Below are 23,498 nucleotides of genomic sequence, written 5' to 3'. Positions count from 1 at the left end.
TTTACATAGTCAGTTAAAGCCTGAATACACATTATTACACTATTTATTTCTACTTTTTGAAGCTGCACATTAAAATTTATTGAATATATATTTTCTTACTTTTACCTGGTTAATTTTTTTTGATAGTAGCCAAGATTACCCTGATGACATCACTGTGACATCATCAGGGGTATTCTCCAGAGTCACAAGAGACATTATTGTTCAGGCTGCAACTAAGGACCATTGTCACTTTCAATAAATCTGACTATTATTGTCTTGATTAATCATTTTATCTGTCAAAAGACAGAAAACAGTGACAAATTTGTCACAACTAAAGATGATGATGAAGATGGCATTTTGTTCGACCAATAATCAAAAGCTCAAAGAAATTCATCATCACAGACAACGGAGAAAACCAGAAGATATTTACACTTGACAGGCCTGAAGAAAAACTTTTTTGCTTAAGAAAAACAACCTAAATGATTATTATTTTTGTTGATTGACTCATTGATTAATCAAAATACTGTCTCAGTTATAAATTTGACACGTATGTGTTTTATAAGTTGAAGACCACGCTGTGACGAGTAAACTGAAGTTGATGTGTAAAATTGGGTGAGCGTTCCTTTAAAAAAAAAAAAAAAAAAAAAAAAAGACATTTTAATGCTGCTAATTTACGTGATGATTACATTATATCAGAAAACATTATGGCAATAATTTGCAATTCCTTTAACTTTTTACATTCAGACTCTTGTTTGACATCTAATACACAGTTTGTGTGTTGTCAGTCCAGCAACAACCTCCATCAGCTTTTACAAGGGCTGCACAATACTGGAAAAAAATGACATTTTCTGAGATATTTTTGTGAAATGAAAAGTGAAAAGAAAATACAGAAATTTCCACCTGATATATGCTGGATGTTATTCATGTATAGATATACAATTAGCAATCAATCAATCAATCAAATGTTATTTATATAACGCCAAATCATAACAAATGTTATCTTAAGATGCTGTCAATAAAGAGCAGGTCTAGACCAAACTCTGTAATTAAAAGAGAGACCCCATGATTCACATCGGTACTTTAAAAGTCCTCTTTGAATTTGTGAGTCACAGTTGTGTCATTTACATGTAATGTACATTAAATGATTTTCATGAATGTTCAAATGAATGGTGAATTTACGTGGCTGAAGATCAAAAGGCCTCCTGGCATGGATGAGGATGGTAGAACCCATCTGTGTGTGTTAGTTTGTCTGCATTAGTCTATAAGCCAGCCCTGTGACATTAACATTATATCTTTAAACCAGCACTGGGGGGAGCTGCCACTAAAAATAGCAATGTTCTCGCTCAAAAGTAGCCTTGTGTTATTGAACGCATGCCTCTAGCATCCATAGACATTATCTGTGAAAGCAGCCGTGTGGCGTGCTCGTTTACAGGCAGGTAGTACGCAGACTCTGCATGGACAGCCATCAGTCGGTTGGAGCAGGTAAAGGACTTTTCCTGTAAATTAGCCATGGAAAGCGAGAACTGTACGAGATTTCCTTGTGGAACAAACAGCAAAAAAGTTTTAGCATGACTGAATTTGAGTCAATTTGCCTCACTTGACATCAGACTTTGAGCAATGACAACTGTTGTGCATGCACACATCGCAATGTCAATGCTATAACAATGTATGATGCAGACTGAAGGCCTAAACGTAACCTGAACATAAATAAAAATCCTTGTTTCTCAAAAATGTCACTCACACACACACACACACACACGTTAATATATATACACAGCCTTGCTGTTATTAGTTCTCACATTGAAATCGTGGTTGGCCACAGGCTTGAAGACGGTAGTGATGGCTCTCTCCAGCTGCTGCGACAAACGCTGAGGTTTGGTGGACTCTTTAATCTGCAGTCTGACACACACATGTGCGCGCACACACACACACACACAGACACATGCGCACGCACACACACACACACACAGACACATGCGCGCACACACACACACACACACACAGACACACACAGACAAAGAGAGATAAAGTTTGCTTTGGGTTCTCTGTGATCTAACTTGATCTCTGCTGACAGATGTGCCTGTTGGCACAGAGGCAACTGTCAGCATCTTGAGGTTAAACTAACTAAATAAATAAATAAATAAAGGCAGCTGCTCCGTCCAAAGATATTCTGCCTTTTATTTATCATATATTCTTAAATTATCTTAACTCGGCTGGTCACAAAACACATTTTATTCTGACTGATGACCAAACAAAGCAACAATGAATATGAGCCCAAAAGAAATGTTAACCACACAGCGCTGCAGCTGTCTGATGTCCTGCCATAATTACTATGATCTATTCACAGAGACATTAATGATAAACTGTTAGGCTAATTAAGTCATGAGTAAAGCTTGCTGATCCATTAGAAACTATTTCTATTTTTTCATAATTTGTTTGTATTTTCTCTCATTTCCTTGTAGAATCATTTTTCATCCATTAAAACTGACTGCAATAAAATATATTAGAAATAATGGAATCAGTTTCTTCCCCTATAATGTGGACGTTAACACACACACACACACACACACACACACACACACACACACACACACACACACACACACACACACACACACACACACACCGGCATGACAACATAATGTCCTGAATATCATGCCATGACAGAGGGACATTTGTCAGCTGCCATCCAAATGGGAGATTACAAAACTGGAGTGAAAAGTGAAGTCAAGACAGAAATGAAATACAATTGGACAAGTCTACTCTACAGCACACAATGGGGTTTCACACACTAAAGAAAACTGTGTTGTGTCTCTGCCTTGGGTGCATCTGCCACCGTGATGCAGTTGCTATAGCAATACCATCCACTAACTAGCTGGAATAACGAATTCCAATGAAGAGACAGAAGCCTTTTAAAAAGGCAGAGTGGACTCGAGTGCTCAGTCCACACAAATAAACAGTTGGAGCGATTCCCCTGTCAACATGTCACAACTTATCTACTCTTGTTGGAATTAATTTGCGACACTCAAACAGATTTTGAGTTGTTCGGGGGTGAAAAAAAGCACAGTCAACAGCACAGTTTTAGATATCGAATGTGGTCCTCATTGTTTTTATGTATTTGTGTGTAACTTTGTGTGTAAGCTGAAGGGAAAGTTGTAGTTGTTTCCATCATACATACAATTATTATTTGTACAACTGTTTTGCTTTTTAACAATATTGATATTGCAAAGTGTTTTTTGCCCACATTTTCTTTCATACATACCTGTTATGTTACACACACATATATCCTATTCTTTGCCGTATCCCATTATTCTAACCCAAGGCCACCACAAGACACATTAACATTTAAATTCAGCAGCTTTTCAGAGCTGAACAATTTCAGAGTTCACTCACTTCTTCAGCTTCATGTAGTTGTCATCGACGACCGGCCGGCATTCAGCTCTGTGCACCACCGTCCCCTCCAGACTGATTTCATCTACAACAAAGACAGTGACTCAGCTGCTCAATCATGATTCAGACACATGCACACAAACAGAGTTTGTTGGAAAAGAGTAAAACTCTACACTCCACATTTTATTGTTGTAAAACTTAGCAAAATTTAAATATGTACAATTCAAGTCACTGGAGATGGTTTATGGCATTTTTAAATCATACAGTAGCTATCTGCAATGATAAGTTTCCCACTTATTAATGTTTCACTCTGGTATTTTTAAATCTGGGTCATATTTTTTTTTTTTTTTTTTACATGTTTTGGGTTTGAAATGATTGATAGGTACAACAACTTTTGGAATTTGTCCACTAAAAGTGCTTGTTTGCGCCACTGACAGGTTCAGATTGTTATTTGATGTATCTGACAACATGACAGAAAGGATCCCTACAGAGAGAGACCTGTAAAACTCTTTTGTTTAACCAGAAACAGCTGTCATATTGCTAGGTTCAAAGCCACCAGGCTCCATTGACAAAAATAGTAATTTTACACAGGAGTTGCTGGTCTCAGTTAGTTTGTGTTATTGTGTTACTTTGGTGTTTTTAAGGGTCAGTTCAGATCCAGCACAATATTTGTGAAACACACAAATAATAAATCAAGGCTCCAGTATTCTGCAAGGTAAAATTGCTGCTTTTGCTAATGGAGTCTGGTGAGTTTGAATGGCACAACACAACAGCTGTTAAACAAAAAGGACCTTATGAGTGTATTTCTGTCAAAGAATCTAAAAAAAGAGAAGAAAAAGAAGAAAGTCATTCCATCATTATACTCTGCTCTGCTTGGTGTCAGACTTTGGTGCCAATTCTATTGAAGTCTATGGCAGAAACATATTAAAACCAAACATATCTACCTGGTATGACCTTTGATGTAGAAGTGCCTTGACTAAAGAAAAGAACACATCTCAGAGAACAGGACACTGACTGATCTTTTTCAAATGAGAAAATTTAGTTATTTGCTGTTGGTTTCCTTGAAAACTAAAAACTGACAACATCACTGTATAGCGTGTAAATGTACAGTGCTGCCACAACTGAAAGTCTGACTCCACATGAGGCTTGTTAGATAAGCCTATAATCATGTTTGAATACTATTTGTAGATTTTAGATATTAGATATTATAGATTGAGCAGTTAATTAAGCAAAAAACATTGTGTTCTTCTTAGCAACCATTGCATGGCTAGTCTATCAGGTACATCTAGCTAAATGTAGTACAACAAAACACTAAATCTGTGAAGCTCATTATAGTTTTTGTTAAGAATGGATATTAACTAAGTAATATTAATTAATCATTAATGGATATGAATGTATCATACAATGCAATACAATTTAACATCATCACAATCAACACCTCTGACACAGTGTCAACACAGACCCAAACATTTGCTCAGTGTAGTTTCATAAGTTAACACCTGTGCACAAACACCAGAGTCCAATTCATCTACTCACTAAAAGGTTTGCGATAATACTATCAGTACAAATCATAATCATCGATATCACTCCATCAGAGGATATATAAAACAATATGAACCTGAACTAAATTCAACTGAAAGGCTGCAATTTACCAACACTTCACCATCCACCCTGACACAGCTGGAGAGCATGTGCAAAGGAAGAAAGCCGCCTAAATCCAGCTGTGCACAGCTGGCAGAAGCAGCCTTGTAGCTGTAATTGCTGTTGGTGGTGCTTCTACAAAGAGGTCAATAAAGTGGATGAATATGCAGCGCACAGAACACGTCAACAAATCAGGAAACCAGGTGAGGAAGACTAAAGTCCGACATGGTCAGATATGGAGGACAGGTTCTGATGGGTAAATGGTTCCAAAGAGGAACCCGGGAAACTGGGGTTTGGGCCCCTCGTAGCGGTATGAGGGGTAAGGATTTGGCTAGTATTCTTTGGGGTTTACTTTTTTAGGGTTCAGGGGTTACTTTTCAAGTTTCTTGTGGATAAGAAAGGCATTTTCAGGTGTTAAGTGAACGAAAATGTTCCTGCCATACCTCCCCTTGTCCATTATTAATTGTGCAATTACTTTTAACTAGAACTAGGCACCCATGCTCTTAACAGTATATCTAATGGCAGATGCTATTTTCACCCCGGTATTCATAGCCAATAATACTATTTACACCCAAGTTGAAATAAACAGTGTGGCTATTTACACCAAAGTATATGCTGGAAATTTAAACCTAACCCTATATTTTGTGTTAAACATACCATGCCTCTTATACTTGTGTTTGGCTTATTATTTTAACTCAAACCACGATCTTTTACCAAACCGTGACTGAAAACTAGACTGTGTTAACTGGGGTGACAGTTCTGTGTCAGACCCATTCGACCACCACAGCTTCGACCTTTTGTGGACTTTGTAATAACCGCTTGAATATTTGGACCCAGGTGCAAATGGACACTACAATATTTTCATACTGTGTAATTGATACTTCTACTTGAGTAAATGATCGAAACAATTTTCCTTCTCTGCCAGTTTGCCATCGATAAGCCATGCACAACTCTGCCACTCCAAAATGTGACATTTTCAGCCATTTCTGATCAGCCTTGAATATGGTCTTTTCATTGGTGCATTTATTTTTCAAGCTGTTCTTTCATAAGGTGCTTCAGCCAATTATTCAACCATCCAACCCACAACCTTTTTCCCAAACCATTTGATGCCTCTTCTGATCCTCTCCAATCAGTATTTACATTTTTTTTTCTTTGCAAATTTTGAATCCACGGTCCAGGAAATGGTGAGGTCCAGTTGGTGAGCGTTGGCGTCACATTGGCAGCAGCTCCATCTATTATGCATTGCTGTATGATTTGGCATTGTTTTTATCTGGACACATAAAAGGTCTGGGAGGCCGCTACATTTCACACCCATCAGTTAACAAAACCAGCAGAGAGAGACACTCAAAGGGCAAACAGAGAGAGAAAGTCTACAGGGAGCTGTAGGGGTCAACAAACAGGTGGTGAGGTGTTGATGAACAGATCGACAGGCTCAGATGACATGTGGAGGAGGCAGAGAGGCAATTTCCATATAAAGTTGAAGAACCTCAGGTGCGGGATCTTGTAAAATCCAAGTTAGTAAATCCTCTGGGGGAACAAAAATGATTTTACAGGTTTATCTCTGCAGGGATCCTGTCCATAATGTTGTAAGACACTAACTATCTGATCTGATACATGGCAATTCCCTAGTCGTCACGCTTCCATCAATCCCATCTTTCCCTTTTTGTCATCGTCTCTCCTACCTAAAACATGGGGGAGAAATGCAAAAAAAAGATACAAGGAAAAGACGTCAATCTCTCTTAAGCGTCATCTGAAGCGACGTCACTTTCCAGTGACGGATGAACAGCAGGATCACCTGTCAGTTGGCTTCAGCTGCTCTGTGGTGTCTTTTGTTCCCCAGTCCAGATGATAACAAGGGTGCAAATTACCACTGCTCATGCTGTTCTTGTTTTGACAGAAAGTACAAACCTTTGCCTCTGCATGTTGTCCCTTAAAAAGCATTCGCACATGCCCGCTAAACCTCTTTTCAGATTATGTACAGATCAACCCACAATGAAATTTAAGGATACTTCACAGCTCAGATACTGGATGCCCATGAGCCGTGTCTACTAGCAGAACTTTATTCATTGATTATTCATGTCTCCAGTTATTAAAGTTAGGCTTGAAAAGTCACTGTTGAATGACTTATGATTGGAATGCTAGAAATGTAGAGAAAGAAAATGGCCTTTTTTGTGTTAAAAAGCAGGCATTATTAATTCATTCTATATATAAATGTTTATTGTTGTTTTATGTTTCTTTTGTTAATGAGGTCCACATATTTAACAAACATCCACTAATTCTAACAAGATGGCACATAAGACAAAAAGCTATTTTCAAGTTGGGAATGCTTAAACACCTGGTTTTGTTCTTTGTGAATCCATGCTGGTATGAAACTGCAGTATCGTGATGATGAGATTTCTCAACAGTCCAATTAACTGCAGCATCCAATCACTGACAAATTTCAAGTTAAGACGTAAGTGACCTCTGCAGGGGATGCTGCTGCTGCATTTTGTCGCTCAAGCCTCCTCTGGGAGGCCCCCTCAGTCCTCCTGGCAGAGTTAAGAGCACTGGAACTTACTTATTAATGTCAGAACTGATTATGTATTTCTAGTTTGGTTTACCATATCCCATTTGCAGTAATCAAGAGATTCAAATAATAATGCTAAACTGAAGACAGCACGACTGTTGAAAAATATGCACTTTTAGGTTTGATGTCTCTGCCAGTTTTCCATGACATCCTTGTACAGCTTGCCATGCTTAGATCAGAGCACTTTTGTTTATCCCCAAACAGCAACATTTCAGTCCACTAGCAACCGAACTGTTTCACAGCAGGTGTTTTGTAGCAAGACAAGCACAGGAGGAACTAATAACAATGATGAGGGCTCCATTCCAGCTATTATTGCTGTGGTTAATGATGTTAATGATAACCTTTAAAGAATAAGGCTGATCTTCTTCTATGTTTTTCTTACTGTCAACAAACACCATAAATAGCCCAACAATCTATCTCTTAAATATCTCTTAAACTCTCACTGAGGAATTTCTTTCTGAAACTGTAAAAACTGGCCACAAATATACAGTTTCGTTGTTAAAAACACTGATCTTGAAGACCATTGATCTCGGCAACAAAGAAATTTAGTCATTAGAGGAGGTGGCTGTAAATCCAGAATGAGCAGAATTAAGTTGGTTAACAGTATCAAAACAGGAACCTTGTGCTATGCTTGTTATTGCTGATCAGGCCAGAGAAATATGACACTCCTGCATCTTTGATGAGTTGAGTATGCATGGTTAACAGCTCTGTCAAGCCTTTATGTGAAGGTAGTGATCATGGAGGGTCATTTTTTCTCCATCTACGCTCAGTCTTTCTATAATCTCTTCGGTGGCGTTAAATGGTCAGCATTAGTAAGATCTGCGATTCTGTAAAGCATTCGATGCCTCAAGATTTCAGACAGACTTAAAGCCGGACACCCAGTATCAGACTGTGATTACAGAGGCAACATGAGTAGGATCAAGTCATTCATTTAGAACGAGAGAATGTCACCCATCTTATCTTTAATAAAAGAGCCTTGATGTGTTCAGTGTTAACCAAACGTGAATAGATGCAGGTGCAACTGCCACGGTCACCATAGTAACCATCACATGCCATTTGACATCATGTGTCATGTAACAGTTCGCCGAGTCTGCAAGAGTCCGTGTTTAATCTTGAGGCAGCAAACGCTTTGTAGTGCGTGTCACAGATCTCACTAATGTTCATCTTCGCCTTTTCCACAAATGGATGCAATTATGTGCAATTATTGGCTGCTGAGTACCAGAGCACTTGCCAGCAACACGTCTAAAAACACACCCACACAGAGGAACATGTGTGCACACATGCACAGAATTACTGACAATCCAACACCAACATCCCTGTTGTTCAGTAGTCATGGTCAAACAAGGAGGGTGGGGGACTAGGGTGAGGGGCAAGGCCAAAAAGACATGAGGAACATTTCCCTCCTGTCACTCAAGTCTTCCGGTTTCTCCTCACCCAGAGGGACACAGTACGTAGGAGAGCAACATCCTTTTAAACATGGAAATGCACACATACAGTAGATGGAGAGAGAGCGAAGGCCACCATGGGATATGAACCGTCCGCAGCATGTTTCGCTCAAGGCTTCTGTGTGTGGGAGGAACACTTGAGATAAATAGTAGATTCCTGCTCGTTGGCTCCACTGTAAAAATCTTAAACAAGTATTGCACCGCTGGAGAGATGGTCTATTCATAAAACTGGGCTGTGTGTGCAGTAGACAGACACAAATATTTTTGACAATGGAGCTATATGACCATAGAAAACAGAGGAAAAAGGGTGTGTGGTATTCCTTGCTCAAAAAGTAGAAAACCAGAATGCAGTGGGCTTGATGCCTTCCAAGGCCACTCCCAGGCTCCTCCTATTGGACTGACCAGAGTCTCCAGTGTGTCTATAACCTTAAGTAGCAAAGCCAGTTTTGGAATTTGGAAACTTCGCCTTCACCCGCAGCCGAGTCAGCTCCACCAGATCAAAGTACGTCCAGTGCCACCGACAGGCTCAAATAGTTATTCTAAGTGTCCTGTGAGATCTGTGAGATCAATTCTTTGGACAAACTTTGATTGGGGCAAAATTGCCTTGAATGATCAGAATCAGCTTTATTGGCCAAGTATGTGAACACATACAAGGAATTTTACTTTGGTTTTTCCACTGCTCTCCTGTATTTACACAGAAACACTCAAAACAGGAAGCAAGACCAACAAAGCTGAACAAAGTTAACACACATTTTAAAAAAAAAAGGCAAAAACATTTATGGTCTATGTACAATGTAAATATGTGAATATATTTATAAGTATAGGTTTGGGGGAAAAAAAGATTACATATAAACACAAAATAATGATCACATTAAAACCACCAAAGTTTGTTTTGGACCAACTGCAAAATTTTTTGAATCATTTAAAAAAGAGTATATGGGAAAATAGAGCCCACATTTAAAAATATCAGTTATCCTTTAATATAACGGCACAAAAATCACAACCATTTCAATGTAGTAACACAGTGGATTTCACTTCTGTTGGGCAGCTGTTCCTGCTTTCATTTATAAAATATCTTTAAAGATACCACAGACACAATGAGCCTCAGACGTAAGCACACAAACAGATTCATTCTTGAGTGGCACATACAAGCAATTTAAGAGAATTTGATGCGTTTTTCTTAAGTACAGGGGTTAACTAGGGGTTAACTAGAGGTTAAGTAGGGGTTAACTCAACTTTTTGTTTCCAGTGTTGTTTAGAGTGTAAAGGTAACATTATACTATAAAATACTACATCACTGCTAAAAAGACCGTTACTTTAACCTCACTTGTTTTCCTTTGAACCATTATATTAGAAGAAATTATAAGAAATGATGCTTTTGTGTCGAATAAGTCTATTGCTATAGGAAAAGCTCTTTGTCTTACATACATACTGTATAGTATACAGTATGTATGTAAGACAAAGTCAGTAACAAATGAAATGCACCACTGAATCTTGATTTTATGTCAACTTTCAAATATATTCATTCATAAATAGGCTGTTGGAAAAGGTGAGACTTGTGTTAACTGTATTGAAGATTTGTGAATATATTGAAAGGCATAGCATTTAGCTAATTCTTTAACAGCAGAGAAGCAAAAAATGGTCGAGTAAACTTGGTGGAGGAGGAGAGAGACAGATGCAAGGGTGAGGAGGTCATTCGTCCACCCCCTCACACTCATCTCTTACCTCCATCTGCTCCAAAGCCCTTTCCTCAAAGCTCTGACCTTCCTAATGTTAAACACAACAAACTCGCCGCCCACCAGGCCTCCAACTACCATCACCATCTCCGGATAAACTATCCCTCCTCATATATGTTTCACCATGTGTTAGCCATACACACAGCGGGCCTGCACATGCTAGAGTTACAGCAATAAATACAGATATGTCGGTCAAAGACCTTTATCAACATGCAACATGGACACAGCTCTCCAGTACTGTAACACAGTTGCAGCCCAACAGTTCTTTCATTTCAAGGTTTACGAGCCTTAAGCTCCATTCAGTGTCAAATAAAAACGAATTCTCTCTTTCAAAGACAAGCTCTGGTCCACTGCATTAGCTGTTATTGTGCCTCAGGCTATTCATGTGACCCTGGTTACCTCTGCTCTGAGATCAGTCTCCAACAAGACTTTTTGTGCGATTTCATTGCTTCGGTAAAACACCACCCTCTTGACTCAGATCTGATTGAAGTGTGGTGACCTCCTGGTTATATTGCCAATTGTGATTTTCTAGGTTTGAGGCAGTCTTAGTTCTCCGGAATACTTTGGTAAGACATGGGGATACATGTGCAAAAGATGCATGCGCACAAAAAACATACAAAACAGGTGTTTTAAATGAAGTCTTGGTGTTAGAATGTGTGCACCTCGCACACACTTCAGACAAAGTATTTTTCTATAGACAGCCGCAGGTGATACAATGAGGTGGAGGAGGAAAAAATAAGGTCAGATTTGGTGTGTGATACTAAAACATTTTTAAGGTGTTTTGCAGTTTACCCAGCATCTGTACAGAGCCTTCAAAGGTAACCTGACGCTCCAAATGGTTTGTTACAATCTGGGAAGTCGTCCATAGAGCCCTGCTTGTGGGGGGGCGGGCATGTTCAAAAAACATACTTGGCAGGTGATTGGATCCATCTATCACCATCCAACACAGGCTAACTCTTAACAATCAGATCAACAATGTGTATAACACACTTAAAACTCTTGCCAAAGCCAGTTGGGAGAGGAGCAAAAACATCTTTTCTCTTGAGAAAACCCTCCAGTGCCGTTGCTGAAGAAATACTCCATGTTTCAGATACAACTATTGCTTTAGCAGCATGTATGCCAACCTCTTTAGGAGCTGCCATTGTTTTTGGGTGCAAAAAGGTGCATATGGTTTACAATAATAATTAATACAGGCAAAAAATAAATATAGAAAAATGTAATTGAAATATATAAACATAGGAATAATGCATCCAATGTGCAAAGGCCATCCAAACAGGGCTTCAATACCTGGGTAAATAAAAGTATATTTATCATTAATGGATAAACCTACAAATAAACCTCTAGTAATCAAATAGGAACAAGTCTCATCCCACTCAGAACAGTGGCATAATTTACAGTCACATCCAGAACTCTTTATTCATCTATTGTCTTCCAAGATACTCCCTTCTTTTTTTCTAAACATGACTGCAACTTGAGATACTATTTGGTACGTACACATTTTGTATATAATGACCATTCAGACACTTCTCACCCTGTGGTAACTATGTAACAAGATTACACAGTCATCCACACACACAGGCAAAATCCTCCTCATCACAAGTGCGATCACCTGCCCTTCCACTCATGGTTTCCATGTAGCAGTGGACACAAGAGTGCAATGCGCAAAAATGACTATGATTATCTGTTACGACCCAGTCTAGGGGAGCTGGGACACAACATAAAAGAGTGAAACAAAACAAAGTTTGTCTCCAAATCAAATTTACCAATTTATTGTATAACAGAAAGAGGCCTGACGTGCAGGTAAAAAGATCCAAGAACAAAAACAAAATAGTGCAATATATGTACAGTGACTACTAAAGACAAACAATCAAAAAAAGACAAACCCAAGACAAACAAAAAAGACAAACCCAAAAACAAACGAACAATCAAAACCACCACCCAAACTACAAACCTAATCAGAGCACCACTAGCAATCTACTACAAAACCGATCTGAGGACAAAGTTCACAATAAAGTTCCAATCTAGCTGCTGTTATAAGCCGAGGTTCCCCCTGGTGACTGGAACTCCCTTGGATGCAGCAGCAGGAACCAATGGTACAGCGACACCATTTGCTGGTCGGAGGTGGGCAGGTTCAACACAGCACACCAAAAGGACAACACAGGACCACACAGAAAACAACAACACATAACAGAACAAAACGGCCAGGGCCGTAACATTATCATGTTGCTATGCACTTCAAAGCACGACACCTCTTCCTCATGATTGTATGGTTAAGAGAAGGTTAAGATGCCACCTAGAGGTGGTGACTGCGCCCTGTTACTGAAGAGATGTGAAGGCTTTTGGGTCTTCACATTGCAGACACCGTCTCCCAAAGGTCTTAATGATGAGTTGTTACTTAATGTAATGTTGAGAATTGTAGTTGATGACAGCCCTGAGGAGGTGTTAGCTGTATCTGCTTCTCTGCTCTACCCGATGAAGATCTAGATACCGAAACATTGCATCCTTATTAAAGTTTATTGCAAGTTAAAGGACAGTGTGTGGGAGCTTTCTCTTCTTTTGCCTATGGACATTTCTTCCTACGCACCTGTCCACATGAAACTGAAGGTGCGCATGGGCCTTTTAAGTCAGGCTTTGTAACTCAAAAGCAGAACTTTATACAAAGGGGTTTTCTTGACATGCCTTAAATTATTTTCATATTGGCAAGAGGTTGCTAAAGTCATAATGAAAATATCTGGAATAGAATTGTTGTTCCATTTTATTATACATGGACAAAATCCCAGACACACACAGGCTGAATATCTCTGTAAAGTACTTTTGGCAGCTCGTGAGAGAGAAAGCCACCTCACCAAAATGTTTGCAGGCAAACCGTCCAACAAAGGATGACTGGACTGCACTCGTCAATGATATAGACTCCATGTAGAAATTGACCCTTATATTAACATTATGATATGTATAATATGTAACATACTGGAAAAATAGGCTAAAAATACGTGCCTGCAAGGTGTAACCCATTGCATACATCATTAAAAGACCGTGCTGTATTGCGTTGCCCTTGTCAACCCACTCATTTACCTTGAAAATAAACAAAAATATAGCTGCCAAGAAACATTTACTACCTGAGTGCCTGATATCACTAGTGAAGATGGTTTAGAGAGACGTATGATGAGTTAATAATACGGGTGCTATAAAAAGCATAATGGCCATAATGACAGCTGCTCTGACCTTGTTGGAAAACCTCACCAATCAAACACAACTGGTGAAACTGCGGCAATTATCTACCATACTTTTCAGTGACAGGTCTGAATGCTGGTGGAGCAGACAGAAGTACTGATGCAGACCAGGCATGCCTCCATCTACCAGTGGAAATCAACTTTGTCCAAGTCCACAGTTTGATCAGTATTAAAAATTTAGAAAAAACACAAAAGTATGTATGCACAGGTTGGTTGAAAGAAATACGATGCATTTTGCTGTTTTCTGTCTTTGTGCATACACAGAATTTTATGCACTGTGGGATCTATCAATCAAATTTCCTACCTGTAATCACACCTTACTCCATATGGTAATTATATAAAGAATTTAAAAATAAATACAACAGAAAAGGTTAAATACACTCTCTTTACTCTTCTCTTTCTCCTGTACACACAGCAGTGACAGAGCTTTGTCTATATAAGATGACAACAAGGAAGCAATAGGTGAGGGGGGGGGGTGAAGCCACTGATTGGGTCTCCAAATATAATTTTCCATTACAGCTCATCTCTACCAAGCCCAGAGGCTGCCTCATTAAGGAAATTTAATGATTCCATTCATTAACTTTGAAGTGATTTTCCGATGTCTGTAACTGTGCTCAGCCCACTCGTTTTGATTCTAGCATGGACTAGCACCATACATATGCAACAAATAGGCTTCAAAGTGCTGCAAAGGCTGGTGGACGATTTAACTACTAGTGGACTGGACTGCTTCAGGTCCGCTTCTCTCCATTAAACACTCATTGGCTTGGCTCACTCTAGTTTATTGGTTTTTCAAAATAGTGCATCGTTGGGTTTTAAAAAGGTAAACATCATTTGTGTGTGATTGTTCGATAAATTTGTGTTTTATTGATGATGACATAGGTAGTTATCGTGCTGGTTTGTTGTCAGGGTGATGCCACAAAATCAGCCACCTTCACATCAAGGGTCACAAAGAGCTAATCTAGGAGACTACACTTAGGCACAGCGGTACTACACGCTCACAGAGTTTAGTGTGTTAGCAGGTTAGTTAGCACTAAACAATGCTCATCTATGCAACATTTGACTCATCTGCTGATTGTATAGGCACCTATTACTGCTTTATCCATGCTCTCGACACCCCTTCTCCTGCACAAACTGTACAGCTCTTTCATTTTGAAAACAGATATATATATAAAGCACATATTATTATTGTATTTCCTCATATTCTGTAGTGTAAATATCTCCATTTTATACTCATGTGTCTTGATAATGCACTAATATACCAAGGTTAATTCCTTGTAAAAATTTTTAATTTGCAGTAAACCTGAATCTTATTTTGAAGTCAGAGGGTTAACCAAAGGTCTGTCAGTGCGGAATTTAAATGTCTGTACAAAATTTCTTTCATGTATTTGAAAATAAAAGGCAGTCATCTGATCAGTTTGATGTATCGGATTAACTCTGCCCCCCACACACACGCAGACTCTATACGGTAGATAGATTTCCATAATGAATGAAGCACGGGATTGACAGCTCTGAGCTCATACAAGACCCTATTTTAAGTGGTTGCCATGCCAGCTTCACAGCAGTCAGTGACTCCATGTTACACCGCAAGCTCTTAGAGCAGCTCTATGAATAATTCACCACCTTTAAGAGAGAGGGAGAGTCCTTGCTAGCAGCATTTTGGGAAATTTAATTCAAATGTCCCAAGCTGTCGGTTTGATAAAGAAACAGAACAGCTGTAACAAACAGATTCTCGCTGACTTTGAAGATAACGGCCGTCCTCGCTGAGCCAGTTTTAATGAACAGGAGGCAGAAAGCAGGTCAAACCTCCCACAATTCTCTCTGCTGCATCTTGGCCTCGTTTGCAATTCCAATTGAGTGTTGTTGATGATGATACCACTAATCACTTATGATTAGAAAATCGCTGCAGAGATGGAGAGAGCTGTCACTCTGGGATCGGCTCCCAGATAAACGCACACACACACACACTGACACTGACACAGATGTAGAGACACACACACACACACACACACACACACACACACACACACACACACACACACACACACACACACACACACACACACACACACACACACACACACACACACACACACACACACATTCAGTAACCCACACTAATTGTTGCTGTAGTCACTTGGTTTTACTTAAAATGAATCGTCAGTCATGTACCTCTGTTTCCATCACTACCTCGGAGGCATCACTAGTTGACACCTGTTGCACAAATGTAACACACCTGTTGCCTGCCATTTTTTCTCCTGATGATTTCTATGGTTGTGTTGTCTCTCAGATTGAATTTTGACTGCATTTTTCATGCTGGTGCACACAGACAAACACAGATACATGTACATTTAGGAATCTGGGACAAACTTGAACTACGTAAGATTAAATTTTGGACGAATATGAAAGAGAAAAGTAAAGATCCTTCAGTTTTACTCGCAAGCACAAGACTACTGAAATTCATTTAGACTTTCAAATGAAAATTTGTCTCGTGAATTGATTAAGAGTGATTGTCCTAGTTGGGTGCAATACAGAGAAAGCATCTACAATTACGACTGTACAATATCTCAGTGGTCATGAGAAACGATGAAGCAATATATGTAGTTTTAGCCTATTGTGCTATATACAGCTGCTGCTTTCTTGTAAGCTTTACAGGACATCTCTGGTATTCTGGTATAAAGCTCTTTCAGTGTGAGCTGTAATAGAAATGCATGAAATTACAAATGAAGAGATCCAATGAATCAAATGATGAATCTGTGGCAAACGTTCTTTCAACTGGCACAATTGCCCCTAAGGATTACATTACAGCAATTACAGCCCATTCGCCAATCATTCTTGGCATCCAGCGATTTACTGGACCAGTTCCAAAACTTTCGTACCTACCAATCATTTTGAACTCAAATATGTAAAAATAGAGCCCAGGTATAAAAATAAAGTTATCCTTTGACCTCCAAACACATATTTGATCAATCTTAATTTGTCTTTGGATCATTCAGAAGAGTTTTTCTTATTAAGCTTCATAAATACGATCCCAGAAAAAAATTATTCTTTCCTTGTTCTTTCATTTGTGCTGCTAAATAAACCGATGCACGCAACAGCACCTTCATTTTTACATCTGCTGTGTATGTGAAAGGGCTGCTGAGAAAAAGTGTCCAGTGTGATCCAACTTTGAAAAAGACAGGATTGTGTGTGCAAAGAGGGCAAATCAGCATCAAACACTGATGGCTTGAGGCACACAATAAGAAGTAATCAAACAGTTAGCGAACTATGAGTGGACTTGCACGCAGCACTGGTTGAGAAAGTAGCATCCACACATTGGCCTTTGCTAGTTGTGCAGAGCTCTTATGTCTGATGGTCAGTGTTAACATCAAGGTCGTACAGCTTCGTTGTTGAGTCACTCACAGTGTGCAGAAACTGTTCTCAGTGATCCAGTGAGGTACTGAACAAGAGACTCTTTTATTATGAACAGTTTCATCTCTTCTTTTAAAACTCTCTAGTTTTTCATGATGCACAAACATTTCTGCAAGTCCTAATTATAATGCTGTTACTTTATAGATCAGGTTACTATGGAGTCCTTTTTTGTTCCAGTTTTACTGTGCTCTTATTCATGACCTTTTTACTGTATTGATTATTACTACTTAGAAAAATGCGAAACACTGGCATCATTCAATTTCTATCAAACTGATTAGTTGATTGACATGAAATAAATTAGCAACTATATCGATTGATTAGATTGATTAACTGTTTAAGTGATTTTTTAAGTAAAAATGTCAAAAATCAGCTGGTTCCAGAATCTCAAATGTGAACATTTGCTGGTCCCCTATAATAATTAATGGAATATCTTGGGGTTTTGGAGTGATGTTCAGAGGAAACAATACATTTCAAAACACTACCTTGGACTGTGGGAAACTGGGATTGACTTCCTTTCAGAATATACTAAAGTATTATAGATTAATTAATTAATTGATTAATTGAAGATTTTTCAACAATGAAAATAATTGTTGGTTGCAGCCCTGAATCTAAATGTATCTAATCTTTCATCCCCGTACTATGCTGCTTTTGTCTGGGACATTCAGCACATCCTGCAGTAGCAAATGAACTGAAATACTAAACAATATTTTTTCAAGTATCCAGAGACACAAACATCCCTGCAAAGCACTGCCACAATCCAGGTATTCTGTCATTTCCAGACACCTGTGCAAGTGCTGATGAATTATGCAAATTGACTGGCATTGCATCCTGGTGTTAAAAAACATCTACAGCAGGTTACAAACCAGGGCTGCAATATTTCTACAACAGAACTGTTATCGGGCTCAGAATCTGCTTGAGTGTTTGTGCATTTGTGTTAATGCAGAGTACAGTAAGTTAAACACAGAAACATTTGTTTTGTGTATTTCCCTACCTCTTGCTATGTCCCGTATGATGGCGCCTGAGGAAACTAAATAAGGGAGGTTGCTTATGACACAGGAAACATGCACAGTTAGTGGGTCCCTCACATGAACTAAGGCAGGAAGACTTTGATAGAAAAATGGATAATAGTTTTTTTTAGAAGTCATTAAAGGATAACTATTATTTTTTTAACCTGGGCCCTATCTTTACATATCATGGTGTCAAAATGACTGGCAGGTACAAAAACATCTGAAATTGGCCCAGTACATCGCCTCCCCCGGCAGCTGAGTGCAGGCAGCAAACAAGCTGTAATGGCTCAGATTGTTATTCGGTCTGACAACATTACAGAAAGGATCCATACAGAGACAGACCTGTAAAATCCTTTTTGTTTAACCACATATAGCTTTTATATCGCTCTCTTCAAAGCCTTTCACAAAAATGTAAATTTACACAAAAGTTGCTGGTCTACCGCTGTCTTCATCAGTTAGTTTGTTTGTGTTATTGTGTGACTTTGATGTTATAAAAAAATTAGGTCAGAAACAAACAAGCTGATCAAGGCGACAGCAGACCAACCACTCCTGAGTTCGACAAGGTAAAATTACTATTTTTGTCTATGGAGTCTGGTAGGTTTGATTAGTGCTATACAAAGGCTGTTTCTGGTTAAACAAGAAGGCTCTTACATGTCTCTCTCTGTAGGAATCCTTTCTGTAATGATGTCAGACATTTTGATTAACAATCTGAGCCTGTCAGTGGCAAAAACAAACACTTTTAGTGGAGTTACTTTGATCTGGTGCAATTTCCCCGAAGTACATTACAGCCATTGTACCTCATTTGCCGCCTGTTCTTGGCTGTCAAAAGAGGTGATCTACTGGACAAATTCCAGAAAATGTTGTACCAACCAGTCATTTCAAACCCAGAATATATAAAAATAGGGCTCAGGTTTTAAAATATAGGAGTTAAGCTTTAAATAACCATGTGCAGATGCAGCAGAGGCAGCCAGACCATGTATAGACTACACATTTTTAAGCTTTTATCGCACACTGTAACTAGTCAGAAAGCAACACACACACACACACATCCACAAACAGTTGTGGTATGAGGCATTTGTACCAAATTATCCAGTGCAGCTCCCCCGAGGGGGGCTATAGGCCAAAGTATTAGCCAATTCAAAGCCTGTCCTTTATGACCAGACCGCCATTGACGGTAATTGGTCCATTTCCTCCACAGGGCCCCAAAGCCACACACAAGACACACACACAATCAATGCACAAGTAACACAGAGTACTGCTTGTTACCTTCTGAGAAAGAAAACAGGATATTTACATAAACGCATTCCCTGTTGCTTTCATTTACATAAGTAAGAGAGGAAGCCTACTTCTTCCTGTCATAACCAGAGATGAGACAGAAAAAGCACGGCAGTAATCCCCCAAATTAAACTGGACTCCATTACAAACAGATTCCAGTTCACATGTAGTGCTGTGTGGTAAACAGATGGATTTGGCTGCAAAAGGAGTTTTATATTCAGACTCACACAAGCTGAGACAGTTTCACACCACAAAAAATTATGGAAGCAATCCTCCTCCATCTGGTGACAGGAGGGTGTGTGTGCTCCTGTGTGTGTGTGTGTGTGTGTGAGAGAGAGTGTGTGTGTGCGTGGTGTGCGCATGTGTATGTGCTAATTGCTGTAGTTCAGCTCTGCACCTTTTTATCAAAGATAATTAGAGTATGAGAGCAAGAAAGAGCTCCTGGAGTCCGTACTCTTCTGTTGTTTGCTCTCATATTCCCTCTTTCTGCTCCCTGCATGTGATGCTGTCTGCCCACCCACTCCCACTCCTAGACAGAGAACAAGAGAGAGAGAGAGAGAGAGAGAGAGAGAGAGAGAGAAAGAGAGAGAGAGAGAGAGAGATGGGGGGGGCTGGGGGGAGGGACACTGAGCAGCACACAGAGCCAGTCTGTTCTCAGCTCCCAGTTCACTGTAGCTGCTCTGGCAGACAGCACTCAGCCATCCACCATCACATCCTCTCAAACACATTCAGTCTCTCTATACGACAGCTGACAACACCTTTTCATTTTCTCAACAGCACCACAGACTCACACAGCCAGATCCAAAAGGCAGGAAAAAAACAGACTCAGTTTGTGCTGCAGACACACCAGCTCCGAGGAGGCTGGGTACAGGCTGGAGAGGGTGACTGGAGAATGGAATGGAACCTCAGAAGGATGGAAAGTGAACTGAGGCACATCAACCCGGACCTGCTGCAGCCCAGCAAGAGCTTCAAGAAGCCCTCCTCAGGCACCATCACCCTCAACGTAGGGGGGTTCCTGTACACTGCCCACCGGACCACCCTTGCCAAGCACCAGGGTACCTTTCTGGAAGAGCTGGCCAACGGTAAGAAACCAGTCCAGCACACTGATTCCATGGGCAACCCATTTATCGATAGAGATGGTCCAGTTTTTCGCCACGTGCTCAACTACCTCCGAACCGGAGAGCTCCAGCTACCTGACGACTTCCGGGAGGCAGGGCTCCTGCGACGAGAGGCTGACTTTTACCGTCTAAGTGAATTGGTGGAAGCCGTGGTCGAGTGGGAAAGTCAGAGGGCAGCCCAGCGGGAGGCTGCCTTTTTGGAGGTGACAGATAGCCATGAGAGGTCGCAGGGCCTCAAGGTGTACTGCAGTGACCCCACCTTTATCGACAAGGTCAAGGCGCGGCTGGTGCAGATCTCCAAGAGCCGCTTGGACGGCTTTCCAGAGGAATTTGTGGTGTCGTCCAACGTGATCCAGTTCCGACACTTCATCAAGTCGGAGCCGGGCTCACGGCTCGTACTGAAGGAGGACAGCACATTCTTGTGCACGCTTGACTGTCTGAAACTAGAGACAGTGATGCTAGCACTGAGATCAGGCTTCAAGCTGGTCACTAGCCTTGACAGCAGCAAGGGCTCTGTGGTGGCGGCTGAGGCCCTGCACTTTGTCAAGTAGGATGGAGGGGAACAAAGAGACGAGGAGAGGTGGAGGAAGAGAGGGAACAGAGTAGTGCCTGATTCCATATCCACCCTGCTAACGTAAGGTATTGGCTTAAAGATCTTGTAACATGTGTTGATCTGTAATGTGTCATTGGGTGGGAGACGAGAGAACAGGTGGGTTGGACTGTCTCACAGACTAGTGTTTATATATTTACTGTACAATGTTGGGCTACAAACACAGGATTTGATAAGTTTGGGGTAACAATGGGCTATTCCACAACCATTATCAGCAGAATGGCATTTTGTCATCAACCTTTATGCCACTTCATCAGCTAATGATAAGAACGACCCTGATCAATTTAGCATTTAGGATATGTAAAGTGCACTTGATTAGAGATTACACAAAAAGTATCACTGTTATATGGAAGACAGGTCAACAGTGAATCCTTCCATATATCAATCAAAGTGATCAAACTGAGACTGGACAACTTTATCAATGGATTTGTCTCTGCACAAAAAAACGCTTCTGCTGCTTTGTCGACAGCCGCAAAAGCCTTCAAAACCAGCCGTGATGTGCACCGTTGTGCCATTCAGCTTTTACTACAATCTGTGCGTGTGTGTGCGCGCGTGTGTGTGTGAGTGTGTGTGTGTGTTGCTATACACTGTGTGTGCTGTGTTTAGTTGGTTCAATAGCTTGTGTTTTAGTTTATTAGCCTCTCTGGAGCCTGAGGGGAAAACAACAGCGCATCAATATTCCCTGGATGGACTAACACACTTCACATCCAAATCAGACTGAAGCAACATAGACCGTCTCTCAGATCATGTCAAGAAGTAGTGTTTAAATGCAAAGAACCGTGATTATTGTAAGGGCTTTGAATCTAGCATGATGCATGTGCACTAAATGAACTGTGTGTTTGTTAGTGCTGTGAGCCTCCGTGAAGTCAGTGCCACAACAATGCCTCTTACTTTTCAATGTGAATATTTTACAAATAAAAGTGATACTGAAAACTCAGTGTTTTGAAGTGTATCTGTAAAAAGACATTGCTTGGTGTGAGGAGCCGGTGAAATACTGCTTGCAATAATGTTCAATGTTGAGAAGTTACTTTGCATCAATTATACATGACATTAAACAGCCTGAGCCTGAGTCTTCAAATAAAAGGCAAAAAGGACATTGACAACCCTTTCATCCTGGCCCACATTGACTTATATTCTGTACAGTGTGTAACTGTTAACCATTGAGCAGGAGCCTATTAGTGTTAAGTTTCCAGAATTTTCTGCTACAAATAAGGGACACACTGAGCTGGCTCTCACTTTCAGCTTTAGCAAACCAGAACATTTTCCTTGCATTAAATTACTTATTTTACACTTCTCTGCATGTGTTTAACACTAATTTTCATGTCTGGAACAATCTAGAAGGTGTGCAAAAATATTCAAGGATTACAGGGACAAACGACACGTGCAGCATATTTTATGTTGTTACACAGTAGTCAAAACAGTAGAGGGTGTAATGTCTCTGGGTTTCTGCTCCCTCAATTATCAAAGCCCACTTTGGACAGCTAATTATAAAAGTGGCTTTAATCAGAGGTCAAATGTAACTGAGTACATTTACTCAAGTACAATCAAATCTGGTACTTTATTTGAGTACTTCCATCTAATGCAACTTTATACTTCTGCTGAATCTCAGAGGCAAATATTATCATTTTACTTTAGCTTTAGCTACTTTGCACAGTACAGGTTTTCAGACCCTTCCTGTCTACTGAAAACCACGTTCTCTCCAAATTTGGTGATTCAATGTGTCTGATCTGAACTGAGGGATTTAGTGAAAATCCCCCTGAATCCTTAATCTAAATAAACTATTTAAAAACCTTCTTGGATGAGCTGGAAAATGCCTCGTCACAAAGCTGGTATTCTGAGCTGATGAACAGTTTTAAGACTTTTTAGAGATATGTGGTTCTCACAGGACAGAAACGCTACAAACACATGATGATCCTATAGACCATGATGCATTGCTGAAGATTAAACTACTTAGTACTATATAAAGTAGTTAAAATTAGCTCAAGATTAAGCATCTAAGCAATGCAACTAAGTTATTAATGCAGCACTAACATTAATCCAAACACATGTATAGTAAAAGACTGACAGGGAACATTTTACTGCACAATGAGTAC

At 39.9% G+C, this 23,498-nt stretch overlaps 2 protein-coding genes across 2 annotated transcripts in view; one reads left to right on the top strand and one right to left on the bottom strand.

Annotated features, from left to right (window-relative positions):
* The window catches only part of LOC139208336 (general transcription factor IIF subunit 2-like), a 46,213-nt gene that overhangs the window by 2,723 nt on the left and 19,992 nt on the right, over window positions 1–23,498 (bottom strand). Inside the window, exons 5-6 of the mRNA XM_070837980.1 lie at window positions 3,373–3,454; window positions 1,779–1,878 (exon numbers count right to left, since the gene is read on the bottom strand). Of these exons, the coding sequence (XP_070694081.1) occupies window positions 1,779–1,878; window positions 3,373–3,454 (182 nt within the window). The remainder of the gene's footprint in view (window positions 1–1,778; window positions 1,879–3,372; window positions 3,455–23,498) is intronic.
* Window positions 20,372–21,482, top strand: kctd4 (potassium channel tetramerization domain containing 4). The gene has a single exon (XM_070837979.1). It carries the CDS (start codon window positions 20,570–20,572, stop codon window positions 21,344–21,346), a length of 777 nt encoding a protein of 258 aa, XP_070694080.1. The 5' UTR covers window positions 20,372–20,569; the 3' UTR covers window positions 21,347–21,482.

Source organism: Pempheris klunzingeri, chromosome 10 (genome assembly GCF_042242105.1).
Source record: "Pempheris klunzingeri isolate RE-2024b chromosome 10, fPemKlu1.hap1, whole genome shotgun sequence".
In the NCBI taxonomy this organism is placed as follows: Eukaryota; Metazoa; Chordata; class Actinopteri; order Acropomatiformes; family Pempheridae; genus Pempheris; species Pempheris klunzingeri.
Note: the sequence above shows the minus strand (reverse complement) of the source record. Positions and strands in the feature narration are given on the sequence as shown.